This window comes from Stomoxys calcitrans, chromosome 3 (assembly GCF_963082655.1).
Source record: "Stomoxys calcitrans chromosome 3, idStoCalc2.1, whole genome shotgun sequence".
Lineage (NCBI taxonomy): Eukaryota > Metazoa > Arthropoda > Insecta > Diptera > Muscidae > Stomoxys > Stomoxys calcitrans.
In genome coordinates, this window is record NC_081554.1 from 126,300,061 (window position 1) to 126,319,105 (window position 19,045).

The 19,045-nt window shown below is 38.0% G+C and overlaps 1 protein-coding gene across 1 annotated transcript in view; it reads right to left on the bottom strand.

Moving 5' to 3' along the window:
* LOC106089375 (uncharacterized) overlaps positions 1 to 17,751 on the bottom strand; it is a 37,165-nt gene extending 19,414 nt beyond the window's left edge. Inside the window, exon 1 of the mRNA XM_013255210.2 lies at positions 17,587 to 17,751. Coding sequence (XP_013110664.2) covers positions 17,587 to 17,647 — 61 coding nt within the window. The 5' untranslated portion in view covers positions 17,648 to 17,751. The remainder of the gene's footprint in view (positions 1 to 17,586) is intronic.
* Positions 17,752 to 19,045: the final 1,294 nt, after the last annotated feature.

The window sequence follows — 19,045 nt, forward strand, 5'->3', positions numbered from 1 at the left end:
TAGGACTGCACTCATTGATATATGAGAAGTTTACCCCTGTTCCTTAGAGGAATGTTCATGGTCAAAATTTGCATTTGCATGATACACAATTATATTAGAAACCTTCCATTTTCGGACAACCCTTCATGATTTTGCATTATGATCTACTTTATTCGTTATACTATAAATAAAACAAAAAAATGTTGTTGTTTTCGAACATTTAAATACCTACTTTGTGGTGTATGATCCTTTATCGCGTAAATGTAAAGGCTCTATTACACGGCATACAGTTGTTTTGTGACATGTCAAATTTAGCACATGTAGAGTTGTACTTGTCAATGATACAAACGAAACTAACATATAAAAATCACCTTTTAAAATAGCACATGGAATTTTTTTTTGATTAAAGCGTGTTTTATTCCTTCTGACAAAAACTTAAAGAAATCAGTTCTTTTTGTTGTCAGCCGAATGAAAGCAACAGCAAATTAAAAGTGTTTTATCTAATTTATAATTAAAACGGCTTTCTCACAACTTAAACAATTTTTACAAATAAAAAAATCTTTTGCTCAAATTTTTAGGTAATTTAATACGAAAGTAACATACAGGTGTGATAGCGAAAACGATGATTTACAATTTTGACAAAAATTTTCAATTATATGTGAATACTAAAAGTGACATGTCATAATATATCAACATGCCGTGTAATAACGCATTTACCAAACAATATATGTGCTTTAGAAATTCTTATTGTTTTTTCTTGTGCCTGGCAGCCATTTGTTTGTTGCTCTGATGATTTTTGTCACAATTGCAACTATTTGCAAGCCTATGTGTCTGCCTGGGATTATTGTCCTGTATACGTACAAAGTAATGTGCAATAGTGTGAATATTTGTGCCGACCACTGGTACACGAACATCGTATGCGGCTAGCGAAGCACTTTTGCAATTAAAGGTTTTACAACAAAAGAAAGGTCCTTTTATCTTAAACGAAGCTGCTAATGGGTTTTCAATACACAATGTTAGTTACGTTCATTTATACTACGTTTATGGCAAACGTTTGATATGTTAAAACGAAACGTTACACGGTTACAATAAAAGCAAACTTCGTGATAAAAGTATTTTGTTTAACGCAAAAATTTCTCAAACATTTTATTTTTTGCGTGTATTTAGCATCATGTCTTTGTAAATCCTAAATTCGGCAAATTTTTAAAAAAAATTTCAAAATTAAAAAAAATCAAAAGTTAAAAGCCAAAAATAGGGCGTTGATAATCCTCACCTACCTTAAAAATATTTCTTTTTCATGAAAGTTTTCGAAATTTTTTCCCAACATTTTGGGGATATGACTTGTAAATTTTTCCCACAGTTTTTCCTGCATGTCTCTTAACATTTACCAATGAACATTTCATTAAGGAATATGGACAAACTTCTCACACATCAAAGAGTGCTGTCCTATTCAAATTTAAGCTTTATGATAATGGACCTCATTTTTATAGTGGAGTCCGAACGGCGTGGCTCTTTGGCGCGACATTACCAGGGGGGATAACAGCATGTGTAAAAAGATTTTCAAAAAAAAGTTCAGACCATAGCTGTTTTGAGGAAACGACTTGTTTTCCCTTTATAAATGACTCATTTTTCCTTTACAGATTATAAGAGCAAAACTACTCGTTTGCCACAAAAACGAGTCATATAAAGCTGAATAAACACAGCTATGCAGAAAAAGTTTTCTTAAAAAATGTGCATCAGAACATTAATGTTGGAGTGTGAAAAAATTTAATTTCCCAAACTTTTCAACTCGTGTGAAATGTATTTAAAACATTTCATGTTTTTCAAAACGACATATGCAAAAAAAGTCATAAGTCAAAGCATAAGTCTTTACTTTTTTCCTTTTGAGAAAATTTTAAATTTTAATTAAATTTTAACTTCAACGAAATTTCTTATATTTTGTTTAAAATATCTAAAAAATTTTGTATTAAAAAAAAAAGATTTATTGTATTCTGGTCTTTAGAATTAAGTTTCATCATTCATTTAAATAAAGTTTTTAGAAAAAAATGGATTGTAATATTGTTTTTCAAACCAAAGTTTGAGAAATTTTGTATTAGAAAAAGTTTGGTTAACATTTTTTTTAGAAGAATTACATTGATATTTCGTCATTAGAAAAAATTGTTTTAAAATGTTAAAAAAATTTTGTTACATTTTGTCCTAAGAAAAATAGGTACGAAAGGGGCAAGGCCTTGGCAAAATTTTTTCTTTAGATAATTTTGTTCAATTTTTGTCTTTAGAAAAAAAAAATTATTGGCGTTCGGACTCGGCTATAAAAAGGACGCTCCTTATCATTGAGCTTTAACTCGAAAAATTTATTGACATTTTGTCTTTAGAAAAAATGTTATTGATTAAAATCGGGAGATCGGTATATATATGACAGATATATCAAAATATAGCCCGATCTAGACCATACTCAGTACGAATATAGAAAGACATAACACAACTCATTGTGCCAAATTTCAGGGAAATCGGGTAATAAATGCGCCTTTTGTGGGTCCAAGAACTTAAATCGGGAGATCAGTCTATATGGGGCTATATCAAGATAAAGCCCGATGTAGCCCATCTTCAATATTAACCCGCTTATAGACAACAACAAAAGAATCTGTGCAAAATTTCAGCTCAATATGTCTATTTTTAAAGACTGTATCGTGATTTCAACAGACAGACGGACGGAAATGAATATTTCGATTTGTTGCAAACGGAATGACAAAATGTATATACCCCATCCTTTGGTGTTTGGGTATAAAAAAGTTTGTTACTTACTAATAGATTCAATCGCCCAATCGCAAAGCCATTCAATTGTGGAATTTATGTATTAAAATTTATGTTATTTTAGATTGGATGTTCAATAATTAAAGAAAGCCCCTTACAAGAATTTTTTGTAGTTCATACTCCAACCAGGATTCAGTGATTATTAAACCATGTACTTTAACTATATGGGAAGCCATCGCCTATGATGCTGAACGCCTGGACATCAGAAAAAATTTTCAGCGGTGTTTAACCCCTCCATGTGCTGGCGACATTTGTGAGGTACTTTGCCATGTTAAAACTTCTCGATGTTCGGACAGATGCTGCATAATGATCCCGTGGTCAAAATAGGGCAATAAATTTTTTGACATCTGAAGGGGGGGCGGACCCTACCCCTTACCCTAATTTTCAGAAATACCAGATCTCGGAGATGGGTGGTGCGATTAAAGCGAAATTTTGTGTGCTCTCTTATAGTACCCTAAAAATAAAAATTTGGTACCCAAATTTCGGATGGGGTACTTAGGGGGGCCGCCCCACCCTAAAACCTACCAAACATATACTTACCCCAATCACGACAATATGGGACTCAAAGAAAAGGTATTTAGAATAAGAAAACGTATCTGATATCCAATTGTGGGACCGAATGTTAGGGGGACCACCCCAACCCACAAAAACACTCCTAAATCGGACATATTTACCGACTATGGCAATATGGAACTCAAATGAAAGGTATTTGCGAGTAGAATACGAATCTAATATCCAAATGTGGGGCCACGTTTCTGGGGGTCCACCCCTTCCCCAAAACACCCCCCAAACAGGACTTATATACTGACCATGGGAATATGGGGTTCAAATTAAACGTATTTTAGTGCAGAATACGAATCTGATATCCAGAAGTGGGACCAAGTGCTTGGGGGCCGCCCATCCCCCAAAACACCTCCAAGCCGGTCATGTTTGTCGACTATGGAAATATGGGGCTCAAATTTAAGGTATTTTGGAGTAGACCACGTATCTGATATCAACATTAGGGACCAACTTTCTATAGGATGTCCCACCACCATAACAACCCCCAAATAGGACGTATTTGCTCACGAAGACAATTTGGGTCTTGAAGAGAGTGGAACTAACTATTTATAGTTTTTAGGGCCAATACCCCAAACCGGACATATTTGCTAACTTTTGCAATAAGGTGTTTAAATGAGATTCGAAAACGAATTTGATATCTAATTTTGAGGCCAATGGCATATGGGGTTCAATTAAATAATATACAATATATAGATATATGAGAATAGAGTACGTTGCTGTTATATTTTCCTGGCTTTGTGTTTGGGGGACCACCCCAATCCCCAAAACATCCCTAAATCGGGCATATTTACCGACCATGTCAATGTGGAGCTTAAATGAAAAGTATTGGGGGGTAGAGCATGAATTGATACCCACCTTCGGCACCAATTTTCTGGGGGTCTACCCCTTTCCCAAAATACCCCACAAACAGCAATTTTTTACTGACAATCGCAATATGGGGCTCAACTAAAGGTATTTGGGAGTAGAATACGAATTTGATATCCAAATGTAGGACCATGTATTTAGGGCATCACCCTTGCCCAAAACACCCCCCCATTTTTCGATCATGCCAATATGTGAAAGGTACTTGAGATTAAAAAACAAATTTGATAACCAATTTTTGGGGCCATGTGTTTGGGGGACGCCTCATCTTGTGAACTCCCCTCAAAACTAATGGCAACATGGGGTTTAAATAAATGGCATTGAGAGAGAGCACGATGCTGATATTTTTTCATGGCCAAGTGTCTGGGGGACCACCTCACCCCCGAAAACACCCCTAATTCAGATATCTTGAGAATATCGGGCTGAAATAAAGTATTTTAAGAATGGAGTACATCTTACATCCAAACTTAAATTCGTAGACCAACAATGGTCATATGGAATTCAGATAAAGGCCATTATATTGTTAAACTGTTAGTCAAGCGATATACTATTTTCGTAGCATGGTATTTTACTAAAATCCCTTTAATAGTCGAAAATACATATTGAAAGGAAAACTTTGTTCCACATAAAGTAAAAGAAGGCGCAGCAGAGCGGGCCCGGGTCAGCTAGTTATTTATAAAACTGCTTGCACAAATCTTAATAAATTTTATTTGCCTGCTATGCCGGAATGTGTTTTGCTAATTTTATTTATAAATTTTACAAATATTTTCTCTTTTTTCCTCGTATTGACCTGACAGGTTGGCAAATGGCGTTACCACCTCATGGCCAGAAAACAGATTTGCACTGCAAAGCTTTCGACACGGTTGATCACCTGAATTTGTGCATGAAATTACGGAATTTTTTTTAACTTCACATCAACGGCAACGAGTCTGATTATGTCGTATCGGTGCGATAGACGGCAGTCTGTATACGCAGGGAATATATTATCTAACCCCTAGTTCGTAACCAAGGGGTTTCCCCAAGCCTCGATTATAGGTCCACTTCTTTTTTTATTGTATTCGAACGAATTGCCTCGTCAACTAGCACACGGTCAGATTATGATGTATGCTGATGATGTGCAGATTTTTCAAAGCGGCTTTGTGGACAATGTAGACGACAGCAAAAGTAAACTTAACGCGAACCTACATTGCGTCTAAGTCTAAGTCCAAATATTTGGTTGTTCACAAAACAAGAATTTCAATATGCGACAACCGGATATTTACGTTAATGGTCAGAGGATTGATTATCGGCCGATATCAATTCTGTGTTATCTTTCGAAGGTTTTAGAGAAAATTCTTCATGGACAGATGTCGGTATATCTTCACCAAGAGTCCCTGTTGTCCGAAAGACAGTCCGGCTTTCGTTCTGATCATAGTTGTATTACTGCATTGGTTGAAGTGACTGAATCGATCAGAAATGACATTGATGAGAACAAAGTTGGCTTGCCGGTTCTTTTGGATCACTCCAAAGCTTCCGACACGGTTGATCACCTGAATTTGTGCATGAAACTACGGAATTTATTTAACCTCACATCAACGACAACGATTATGTCGTATTTGAGCGATAGACGGCAGTCTGTATACGCAGGAATATATTATCTAACCCCTTGTTCGTACCTAAAGGGTTACCCCAAGGCTCGATTATAGGTCCAGTTCTTTTTTTATTGTATGCGAACGACTTGCGTCGTCAACTAGCATACGGTCAGATTATGATGAATGCTGATGACGTGCAGATTTATGAAAGCGGCTTTGTGGACAATGTAGACGACTGCATAAGTAAACTTAACGCGGACCTACATCGCGTTTATGACTGGACGACTGCAAATGGTTTGTTGTTAAATCCAAGTTAGTCTAAATGTTTGGTTGTTCACAAAAACAAGAATTTCAACATGCCACAACCGGATATTTACGTTAATGGTCAGAGGATTGATATTGTATCTAGTGCGAAGAATTTAGGCGTGTTTTTAACAGTTCTTTGAGCTGGTCCGATCATGCTAACATTGCAGCCGGGCAGACTTATGCAAAGCTTCGTGCTTTATGGATCACACACACTTTTACACCCATAAGTATCCGAATTCTTCTGGCGAAAACATTCCTACTTCCAGGTTTGAAAGATGGTTGTGAATTTTTTTCGAATTGTGATTCTTCGAGCCTCCGAAAATTGAATGTAGCTTTTAACAGCATGGTCCGTTATGTGTATGGTTTTAAAAGGAGTCAGCCTGTTTCACAATATGTAGATTCTCTATTTGGACTAAGTTTCAACAATCTTCTCAATACCAGATCATAAATATTTTTACATAAGATTATTGTGGAAAAGAAACCCAGATATTCGTTTGAGAGACTGAGATTTGCCCAATCTGATGGAGGAAGAAAGTTAATACCTTTTAGAAGATGGAGTCTTAAAAGAAGGCGCAGGAGAGGGGGCCTGGGTCAGCTAGTACAAATATAAAACACATTTGTATAAGATAAGTTGTAAAACAAAGTTTATTTCTAAAACCACTTTGACATTTAAATTTACGGCATTTGTCAGTCAAGGTAGTTTCGTTGGGGTAGATTTCTGTTTGTTGTGCTAATGACCCTGGTCGCTACCTCAGAACATATGTAATGGAAAAGTATTGCTAGTGTGATAACCGTTGAACTTAGAGCTTAAACCCCGTTTACTCTGCTCATTAAATCTGGATTTAAGCCTCTCGTCAGCTAATTTTATAAAGGGAAAACAGATGATCGAGTCGTTAAATCCTGATTTTAAGAGCAGTGTAAACGGGGTTTTGGTTTCGTAGATTTAATTCGGGAATAACTTCGATACGCAATGGAAAGATGAGCCGCCACACCTAAGCTGATTGATGGTTGTTCTGTAGTGTCATTTGTCTTTCTTATGATGATAATGATGGCCTCCTTTACCAAGAGGTTGGTGTGTGGTTCGAGTAACCTCTGATTTTTTTCCATAGCATAAAAAAAAATTCGATCATTAAGCTCGTCTCGAAAGAGAAATAAACATATGTATATACACGCAAAACAATAAAACGTTTGAGACATTTTTACGAGAAACAAAACGCTTTTATTACGAAGTTTTTCTTTTATTATAACTACACTGATAGAAAAACGACGGTACTTTGCCAATACCACCTGGTATTATTTTATTCGCGTCATTGACAAAGATTTTTAAAACCATTTGGTATCATTCAATACCAGACAAAGGTGGATATTAAGGACTGACGGCGTCACATTTATATTCTTGTCATCGCGCCAGAAGTGTTATTGAGCTTTGTTGATTAAATATTGTTGCAATTATAAAATATTTTTTTAAAAAATAAATAAAATGTTTTAATACAATTTGAGTGCGTTAAAACCTGTTCAAATAATCGAAATGGGTAAAAATCGAAATTGCAAAGATTTTAAGGACATTCCACATTACAAAAATGATAGTCCATTGTGTGGAAAACGATGCTGTGTTGGTGTATCAGAATAAAAACCACTTCTGGGAATCGGTGAAAATGGAATAAATTGCTGAATACGGAGAATTGAGATTGGTCGGGTGAAACTTTACTTTTTGTAATTATTAAAATAAATAATCGAAATAAAATTAGATTGAAACTATCTTGAATGTTTTTTTTTTATTAGGGGGTGGAATAATCAATTACAGTTTGGTACTAAAACCAATAATGGTCTGGTGCTAAAACCAATAACAGATTGGTATTAAAACCAATACCAGCTCGGTAATTAGGCTAATACTAAACGGTACTAATTATGTTTTATGTTTCATCCATACCATCCGGGAGTGTTTTTGTACCATACGGTGTCGCTTTACTATCAATACCGTATGGTACTGAAACGAGCACGTTTGGTATCAACTTTTCTCTGGGTGTATGTGACGTTTTGTTTCAACATATCAAACTTTAGCCATAAACGTAGCATTATTGAATGTAACTTACTTTGTTTTTGTAAACCCTTTAGCAACTACGGTAACCGTATAAGTACCTTTCTTCTGTTGTAAAACCATCAACTATTTAATGGCAAAAGTGTTTCGATAGCCGCAAACGATTATTCGTTTACCGGATTAATAATTATATTCTTGTGTCTCTCCTACTAGAGGGAATATTTAAGCGTATGAGACCAGTAATGGAAAAAAGTGATAGGCGGATGGTAAACTCGGAAATTGACAGTTGTAAAATTTTCGTCATAGTACGTCCTATGACAAAAATCATTAACGCAACAAGGAGGGCTTTTAATATAACTGTGTATCATAACATCGAAATAAATCCAAATACATATACTCTGGAAGGGTTTGAATTACCAATTTGGATCTGCTTATAATTGGTAAAAATTTAAATTAGAATCATGTTACAACATTAAATTGAACTTGGGCATCCTTTTCAATACGCACAATCTATTTTAAAATCTAAAACAATATACATATACATGAGCATGACAAATTAACCCCTGTAGTGTACAGCAAACAGCTGAGTAAAATTTTTCACTTAAATCAGAGTTGCACTAATCACAACTTTTGACAGATTGTGTACCCGATCTTAGAAATTGTTACGAAAATCTTTCAGAACATCAGAAACATCTGGTTAATTTCAAAAACTCCCTCAGATACGTTCACATCGGTTCAATTTGTTGAAAGGGTTGAAGAATTGGAAAACTCATACCAGTGTTATGGCGGAATTGTGTTATCCACGATTTGAGACAACGGTTGAGTACTACTATAGCATGTTGGCTATCGGTCATCGTGGTGCTCTAGACGACAATTAAATGTATTATTAAAGGGTTATATGATGAGGTTTTACGGAGAACTCTATCCGCAATATCATTCGTTAACTGTTTGTATATATTTAAATCGCTACAGGGGATAATGTCAGTGTCGAGAAATAAGATATATGCTCAAAATTCACAAATGCGACAAAATGTGCCGGTAAAGATAAATTTTGAACGTAAAACCAGAGAGGGCACAAGTGACAATAAATCGAAAAGTTACTGTAGTGATCCGTTACCAGAAATGGTAACCAATGACGTGAAATTAAATGATTTAAATTTCATTGCAATGATCGATTCGGGAAGTGCGCAAATCAATACGTAGGCGAGAAACAGCACTTTGAATTTGTGCCGTGTTGTAAGTAACTCCATTGACCTGTGAAGTTATAATTGGATTGGACATTATGGTGAATGACCGAGTGGTTATTGAAAACGGGCTGTGCCAAGTGTATTCTTTAAAGGATAATAATATTCGGTGTGGTAAACATTCGAAAGACAATGAAAGGCAAGAACTGTTTCGTTTATTGAACAGTTATTACAATTGTTTCGGCCATTTAAACATACTTGGAAAATGTAATGCAAAAAAGATGGAGATATCGGTAACATCGCCCAAAACGGCCGTGAGAAAACCATATGATATACCGACTCCAAAACAACAAGTGAACGACCAAGTAGTGAACGATATTTTGGATTTTGACACTATCCGTCCGTCATCATCGTTATTTACTTTAATTGGCTATGACAGAATATTTCTTCCACTAGCCGATCGTAGAATAGCGTTCCAAGCGCCTCGATCTTCTGCGCTCATTCTTAAATCTCTGACACCAAGTTTCGAGGTGTCTCCCACAACTTGATCTTTCCATCGGGCTTTTGGTCTTCCCGGTTTGCCTTCAAAACACTTCTTTGCTGGAGCTTCTTCATCCATTCTGACAACATGACCTAGCCAACGCAGCCGTTGTATTTTGATGCGTGTAACTATGCTATCGTCGTCATACAGCTCATGGTTCATACGTCGCCTATATTCTCCGTTAACGCAAACTGGTCGATATATTTTACGAAGAATCTTTCTCTCAAATACTCCAAGCACTGCCTCATCTGCTTTCACAAGTACCCATGCTTCAGAACCATATAACAGCACGGGTAGTATCAGTGTCTTGTAAAGTGTAGTCTTCGTCTGTCGAGAGATGGTCTTGTTTCTAAACTGATTACTTAGTCCAAAGTAGCATCTGTTTGCCAGTATTATTCTTCGCTTTATCTCAAAACTGGTGTCATTCGTTTCGGTTACGGCGGTGCCGAGGTAGATAAAGTTACTGACTATCTCAAAGTTGTGGTTCCCAACTTTCTCCATTTTCTTTATCTGCTCCGTTGTGCAAGGTATCTGGGAGTTGAAACCATCCATTTCGTCTTATCTCCATTTACTGCCAGACCCATTTTCATTGACTCTCTTTCGATTCTTTCAAAGGCTGCAGTTACTACTTCCGGTGACCGACCTATGATATCGATATCGTCGGCATAGGCAAGTAGCATGTGCATTCTTGTGAATAGTGTGCCATATCTATTCACTTCTGCATCTCGTATAATCTTCTCCAGCAGGATATTAAAGAGATTACACGATAGGCTGTCTCCTTGTCTGTAACCTCGTTTGGTATTAAATAGTTCGGAGAGATTCTTTCCTATTCTTACTGAGGAACGCGTATCAGCAAGTGTCATCCTGCAGAGTCTTATTAATTTTGCTGGGATACCAAACTCAGACATGGCTTGAAATACCTTTGAACGTAAAGGAGTATCGAAGGCGGCTTTGTAGTCAACAAAGAGATGGTAGGTGTTGATTTGTCCTTCTCGGGTCTTTTCCAGGATTTGGCGCAGTGTCAATATCTGGTCTAGGGTGGATTTACCAGGTCTAAAACCGCATTGATAGGGCCCAATTATCTCATTAACTTTAGGTTTTAATCTTTCACACAGTACGCTCGAGAGTATCTTGTATGCGATGGGGAGGAGATTTATTCCTCTGTAGTTGGCACATTCCGTCTTGTCTCCTTTCTTGTGTACGGGACATAGTATGCTGAGGTTTCAATCATCGGGTATGCGTTCTTCTAGCCAGATTGCGCAGATAATCTGATGCATTCTATACCATCATCAGGGATTGGTTCTGCGGTATCCTCTTCGCCGCCAATATCGGACACTAGCAGTTGGGTAAAATGTTCTTTCCATATCCTTAGCATGTTGTCTGTGTCAGTTACCAGATTTCCTTCTTTGTCTCTGCAGGAGGATGTGCCTGCACCAAAGCCATCGGTTTGGTGTTTAATTCTTTGGTAGAATTTCCGGACTTCATTCTGACTCCTGTACATGTCAATACGCTCGCACTCACGTCTTTCCATTTCCTTTTTCTTTCTGCGGAATAGACGTTTCTCCTCTCTCCTTTTCTCCCGATACCTCTCCTTCATCTGGCGCGTTGCTACTGATTGCAGGGTTGCTCTATATGCCGCATTCTTGGCTTCAATAGCATCTCGACATTCTTGGTCGTACCATGGGTTTTTTGGAGGAGGCTTTCGGTACCCAAGTACGGATTTCGCGGCATTTTCCATGGAGTGGGCAATAGTTTGCCACTGCGCCATTATATCATCGGAACAAGGAGTGCTTTCATCAAGCAGTTGGGTCAGTCGAGTGGAGTAATGAGTAATGATCCGAATCTATATTCGCTCCACGGATCGATTGTACATCTAACACGCTGGATGAATGCCTTTCATCTATCACAACGTGATCAATTTGGTTTCTCGTGTTTTGATCGGGTGACAGCCATGTGGCTATGTGGATATTTTTATGTTGAAATCTGGTGCTACTAACTACCATGTTTTTTGCTGCGGCGAAATCTATCAGCCTCAACCCATTACTGGACGTTATCTCGTGGAGGCTAAACTTTCCGACTATTGGACCAAAAATTTCTTCCTTCCCTATTTTCGCATTAAAATCTCCCAGAACGATTTTAATATCATGGCGGGGCAGCGGTCATATTCTCTCTCTGGGCGCTCATAGAAAATATCCTTGGTCTGCTCGTCTTTGTCTTCCGTAGGGGCATGGGCACAAATAAGACTGATGTTGAAGAATTTGGCTTTTATGCGGATTGTGGCTAGCCTCTCATCCACCGGAGTAAAGCTGGAGACAAGGTGTTTCAGTCTTCGACTAACCACAAATCCGCAGCCAAATTCATGCCTCGTGTTATGGCAGCTATAGTATAGTTCGTCACCGTTTGGTGTTGTAGTGACGCCATTCCCAGTCCATCGCACTTCCTGTAAGTCGGTTATGTCTGCCTTGTACTTCTCTAATACATCCGCCAGCGCGTATACTGCACCTTTTCTATAAAGAGTGCGTACATTCCAGGTGCAGATCCGCAAATCATGATCCTTTTTTCGTTTGCGTGTGTCATCAACGTTGGGGGGTCCGTTTTTACTTTCCTTTGTTTTTCATAGTAGTTATATGTTTTCCGGGGGCGGGTTACTGGCCCAGCGCCCCAACCGCATGGGTTTGTGGGATTGCATGTATCCCTCGTTGTGGCGAGCCGCTTGCTCCAAGATCCGACGCTCGCCGCCAGCCGCCCCTAACCTGGGAACAGACGCTGATGTTGGCCATTGGTTATTTGAAGGCGCCAATAACTCGCCTTGTCATCTCGAGTATCATTGGCACTCAGTATTTAGTTAAGAGCCAGTGCCACCTCACTCCTCACTGAGACTCTCCTCTGGAAAATCGCTGACTGTCCGCGGCCGCATTTGCAGCTACTCCGCATAAAAACGGAGCTTTCCACCATTCGCAACCTGTGAACGCGCCCGGTAGCTTTCAGCTAGATGAATGGTCAAAGCGGTACACATCGTTCATCGAGTGCCTTTCGTGCTTAATAAAGCGCCGTGTACCTTCCAGAAGATGATGAAGAAGCTAATTGAGCCGATAAGGGGTACAATTGATAGCTTTGTCGACGAAGTTATTGTTGCGTCCCATAATCGTCCGACGAGAGGAGTAAACTCTGCGGATATCGACATGTTTTTAAAATTTTTCGAGAATTATGCCCACATTGCTGCTCCAATGACCAGATTGACGTTACATTCGTTTTGTCAGACGAATGCGAACATGCATTTAGAACTCTGACTGGAGCGATAAAGCAAAAAAGAACCAAGAACTGCACACAGATGCGTGTAGCATAGGACGTGCCGAAATTCTCATTGAAGATAACGGGTCGAGAAGACCAATTGCATATTTTAGTCGTATGTGCAGTGATTAGGAGAGGAAATACCAGTTTCTGATTAAATCACTCAGACTGTACAAAAGAAGAAGAACCAGTGAGGAGAATGATCTGTTGGTCATTCCAAATGGTTTGCGATGGAGAATTGTTCAACTATGGGATGAATATCACACGGGTGCCGTTTGAAATGAATCATATGGACCGCTTGCGTCCTTCCATCAAAAGGGATTGTTGATGCACTGACTCGGTGCTCTGCGACTATTCCTATTCGATCAACGAAGACGAAGCCGGTGCTGGACGCGCTTAACCAGGTGACACTAAACTTTGGTTTGCCAAGACGAAAAGTGACTGATCGAAGAACAGCTGTCATATCGTCGATCTTTGCCGATTATTGTAAAGAGAATGATTTTCAACACATCAAGGATCCAGTACGGACACCCCGAGCGAATGGGTTGGCCGAATGGGGAACCAAACTATTTTGTCTTTCCTTGGGACTTCAGCGAATTCCAGGGACTGGGACAACGAGCTCAGACCTGTCCAATGGAAGACCAAAACGTCGGTCAATGCTACGACTAACTATTCGCCTATTGATCTTATTTTCGATCTTCAACCACCAGACATCAGTGGTAACAAACTTTTGTCTGTAGTTGCCGATGATAAGGAAACTTGATGCAAAGTAAGACATTCAATTACAGAAATCGCGAGAGCACCGCGAAATTAACGTAGATTCAGCACTATGGCCAGCAGTGACCGAATGAAGCCATGGTGTACCTTATTACCTGAGGTTGACGAAGTGTAGCAAGGAAATGGCTATCATGAGGACCATTCCGAAGAGCCCTTGTAACTCGAGGACGAGTTATCTTCAGGTTGGCCGAGTTGTCATCCGTTTTTTTATGACGGCTATCCTTATGAATTACAAATGACGGCAACTCTGGAAAACTGTCAAATCTGATGAATATGAGCAACAGCATGGGAGTTTTATTTTAGTCGTTAACGGAGAAGCATCTCAACAGAGCTCTGCCATCCTATTTTTATACCCTCCACCATAAGATGGGGGTATACTAATTTCGTCATTCTGTTTGTAACTACTCGAAATATTCGTCTGAGACCCCATAAAGTATATATATTCTTGATCGTCGTGACATTTTATGTCGATCTAGCTATGTCCGTCCGTCTGTCTGTCGAAAGCACGCTAACTTCCGAAGGAGTAAAGCTAGCCGCTTGAAATTTTGCACAAATACTTCTTATTAGTGTAGGTCGGTTGGTATTGTAAATGGGCCATATCGGTCCATGTTTTGATATAGTTGTCATATAAACCGATCTTGGGTCTTGACTTCTTGAGCCTCTAGAGGGCGCAAGTCTTATCCGATTTGAATGAATATTGGCACGACGTGTTTCGTTATGTAAATCGGTCCATAACCTGATATAGCTGCCATATAAACCGATCTTGGGTCTTGACTTCTTGAGCCTCTAGAGTGTGCAATTCTTTTCCGATTGGAATGAAATTTTGCACGACGTGTTTTGTTATGATATCCAACAACTGTGCCAAGTATGGTTCAAATCGGTCCATAACCTGATATAGCTGCCATATAAACCGATCATGGGTCTTGACTTCTTGAGCCTCTAGAGCGCGCAATTCTTATCCGATTTGAATGAATTTTGACACGACGTGTTTTGTTATAATATCCAACAACTGTGCCAAGTATGGTTCAAATCGGTTCATAACCTGATATAGCTGTCATATAAACCGATCTGGGATCTTGACTTCTTGAGCCTGTAGAGGTCGCAATTATTATCCGATTTGCCTGAAATTATGTACGACGGATTCTCTCATGACCATCAACATACGTATTTATTATGGTCTGAATCGGTCTATAGCCCGATACAGCTCCCATATAAATCGATCTCTCTATTTTACTTCTTGAGCCCCCAAAGTGCGCATTTCTTATTCGAATTGGCTGACATTTTACACAGGTCTCCAACATATAATTTAATTGTGGTCCAAACCGGACCATATCTTGATATCGTTCTAATAGCAGAGCAAATCTTTTCTTATATCCTGTTTTGCCTAAGAAGAGATGCCGGGAAAAGAACTCGACAAATGCGATCCATGGTGGAGGGTATATAAGATTCGGCCCGGCCGAACTTAGCACGCTTTTACTTGTTCTATTTGCCTTTATTAAACACACGTTACAATTATTTGAGTTAATAAACATTTTTAACTCATAAGTACCTACTTTAGAATGGATATTTTTAGCGCAAAATATTATCAAATAATTTACGCTTCGTTCCAATACTGACTGCTGGCTGAAAGACCGTTACTCAATGAAATAAATCTTTTGAGCGTATGCCTTTCTACGGTCATGCGCTCACGCTCACGCCAAATGAAAGAGACACAAGAGTCAAATTTGTAATACCAGGTTCGGTTAAAAAAATATGTAGTCCTTTTAATAAAAATCTTCAAAAGTGTTTTCTACACATTTTTATACCCTCCACCATAAGATGGGGGTATACTAATTTCGTCATTCTGTTTGTAACTACTCGAAATATTCGTCTGAGACCCCATAAAGTATATATATTCTTGATCGTCGTGACATTTTATGTCGATCTAGTCATGTCCGTCAGTCTGTCCGCCCGTCCGTCCGTCTGTCTGTCGAAAACACGCTAACTTCCGAAGGAGTCAAGCTAACCGCTTGAAATTTTGCACAAATACTTTTTATTAGTGTAGGTCGGTATTGCAAATGGGACATATTGGTCCATGTTTTGATATAGCTGCCATATAAACCGATCTTGGGTCTTGACTTCTTGAGCCTCTATAGGGCGCAATTCTCATCCGATTTGACTGAAATTTTGCACATAGTGTTTTAGTATCACTTCTAATAACTGTGCTAAGTATGGTTCAAATCGGTTCATAACCTGGTATAGCTGTCATATAAACCGATCTTGGGTCTTGACTTCTTGAGCCTCTAGAGAGCGCAATTCTTACCCGATTGAAATGAAATTTCGCACGACGTGTTTTGTTATGATATCCAACAACTGTGCTCAATTCTGTTCATAACCTGATATAGCTGCCATATAAACCGATCTGGGATCTTGACCTCTTGAGCCTCTGGAGGTCGCAATTATTATCCGATTTGCCTGAAATTTTGTACAACGGATCCTCTCATGACCATCACATACGTGTTTATTATGGTCTGAATCGGTCGATTGCCCGATACAGCTCCCATATAAATCGATCTCTCTATTTTACTTCTTGAGCCCCCAAAAGGGGCAATTCTTATTCGAATTGGCTGACATTTTACACAGGTCTCCAATACATAATTTATTGTAATTGTGGTCTAAACCGGATCATATCTTGATATCGCTCTAATAGCAAAGCAAATCTTTTCTTATATCATTTTTTGCCTAAGAAGAGATGTCGGGAAAAGAACTCGACAAATGCGCTCCATGGTATAGGGTATATAAGATTCGGCCCGGCCGAACTTAGAACGCTTTTACTTGTTTTATCTAAATTTAATTGAGAAACTTATTACTGTTCAGTAATGCTTGTTACGTTATTTCATCTTTAAGAAAATGATGTCGGTAAGCTTGAAGATGCACTTGTTTTTAAAGTGTAATAGTAGAGAGATTGATTGAAACAAACCTAGAGCAAACAAGAAAAAGAACGAACAAGTAGCGTGCCGAACGACGACACTTGAAACTTTTATGAATTTGGTTTGTTTACTTTAGTTAATAGTGTACTGACCAGACTTTCGGGTTAAAGCCTCCGGTATACATTCCAGTGCCCGGCTTCATATACCTTCCTGTACCCGACTTCCGGTACAAACACTTTAAAAACGCAGGACAACATTTTAATAATTTCATAATTTTTTTTTATATTTGGAGAATGGTACACGATGGCGGAGTTTAGTAAATGTTTTATTTTTAGATTACATCGGCAAGTGACTGTAAGCCCATATCCTTCTCTACAAATTTCTAGATCATTTTATACCGCTTAGATCAAAAAATCAAAAGTTGTAGAGCTAAAATTATCAAGGTATGCTAGGCCGAATGTTATTAAGCTCAATCATGGCTGTGTTTTATTTTAGTACTTTATAGTGCAGTGCAATGAAATTTGTACGGCATTCACAAAACTTAATGTATACTTGAAATAGGTTTATTTGACAGATTTCCTTTATAGAACTGTCAAATAAACCTTGTTTAGGGCTTCATAAGTTTTGTGAATAAGGCCATTACAATTTTAACCATCGTTTGTGTAGTTCGATTATATCTATGCCTTTCTATTACACCCAATGAACGTATCATTTAACACAAAAAGTTTTCAACTTTTAGAAAATTTGCATATCTTACCTGCAGATTCCACCTTGTTTAGGGCGAACAGGAAGAAAATAATAAAATCAAACCTCATCATCACCAGCACAATTTTTAATTAAAACGTATTATCAGAAGCTCGATCAGATTGCTATTGAAATGTGAGTATATACGTCAAGACTGATTCACAAACACTGAGTTCAAGTACGTAAGTAATGGCACTTTTAGCTTGCATCAACAAACCACAAGTCCAAGAATTCTATATTTTTATGCTATTTATTTCAAATAAACTAATACAAATGCCAATGCTTATATAAATAGGATGATTTGTCAACAATCTTTTTATGAGTATTCCTTGATATCCCAACAGCTTATTAGTCAAGAGATTTCTTCAGAAGTTATCTTCAGATTGTAAGCCAAAGCATCTCTTTATACTGTACTCCACCACTATGATACAGAGTATTGGAAGATTGTGCTTTTGTTTGCAATGCTAACAAGAGCTGCACCGATTGTTAAGTAAATACATCGAATAAATTGGAAACACTTCCTGATTACATTTTGCCATATACAATATGCCGTCCGTCCGCCTGTCAGTGTTCAAGACACATTTCGAATTTGTAGATCCGATTGTTACAAAATGTTGGGTTTTTTTTGGCTCAGTAACGAACACTGTGCTGTGATAACCGCAGTTTTAGTTAGATTTTTACACAATGTTGCTTGGAATGCTTTGATCAACTTCCCAATATGTGTTGCGAATCTTATCAAAATTATTTTAGATTTCGATTTCTTTCCTGAACGAAAGTTTATGAATTTAAAGAAGGCGCAGGCTATAATCTTGCGTTGGTATGTTGTATTTGAATCGTATTAATTACGAAAACGCATCTATGATACAATTACCACATTAACCAAGCTCGATTACCCTGCTTATTAGCTGTACTTTTTCCAATGTCTGTCATTACACAAAAATAAATGCATCGGAATAAGTACAGCTAATAAGCAGGATTGTCGAGCGAGTGGTAATTGTATCATAGATGCGTTTTCGCAATTAATACGATTCAAATACAACATACCAACGCACGGCCCTTCTGAGAATCGATGGATATGGAATCAATTGCTGAATACAAACAATTGAGGTTGGTCACGGTGTAACATTACTTTTTGTAATTATTAACATTAATAATCAAAGTAAAATTAGATTAAAATTATTTCCAATGTTTTGTTTTGGTTTATTAGGGGGTAAAATAATCAATAACAGTTTGTTGCTAAAACCAATACCAGTTCGGTAATAAGGCTAGTACCAGACGGCACCAATAATTTTATGTTTCATAGGGTATTGTATTTGTACCATACGGTGTTGCTTTACTATCTATGGTTTACTATTGATATAAACTTTTCTCTGGGTGTACGAAACTTTATATCGTCAGTTTTGAAATGTTATCGAATCCGTATGTAAAATTTTGTAAAACTAGTGGGCCCAGTGGCTCTCTCATTGAGCGTG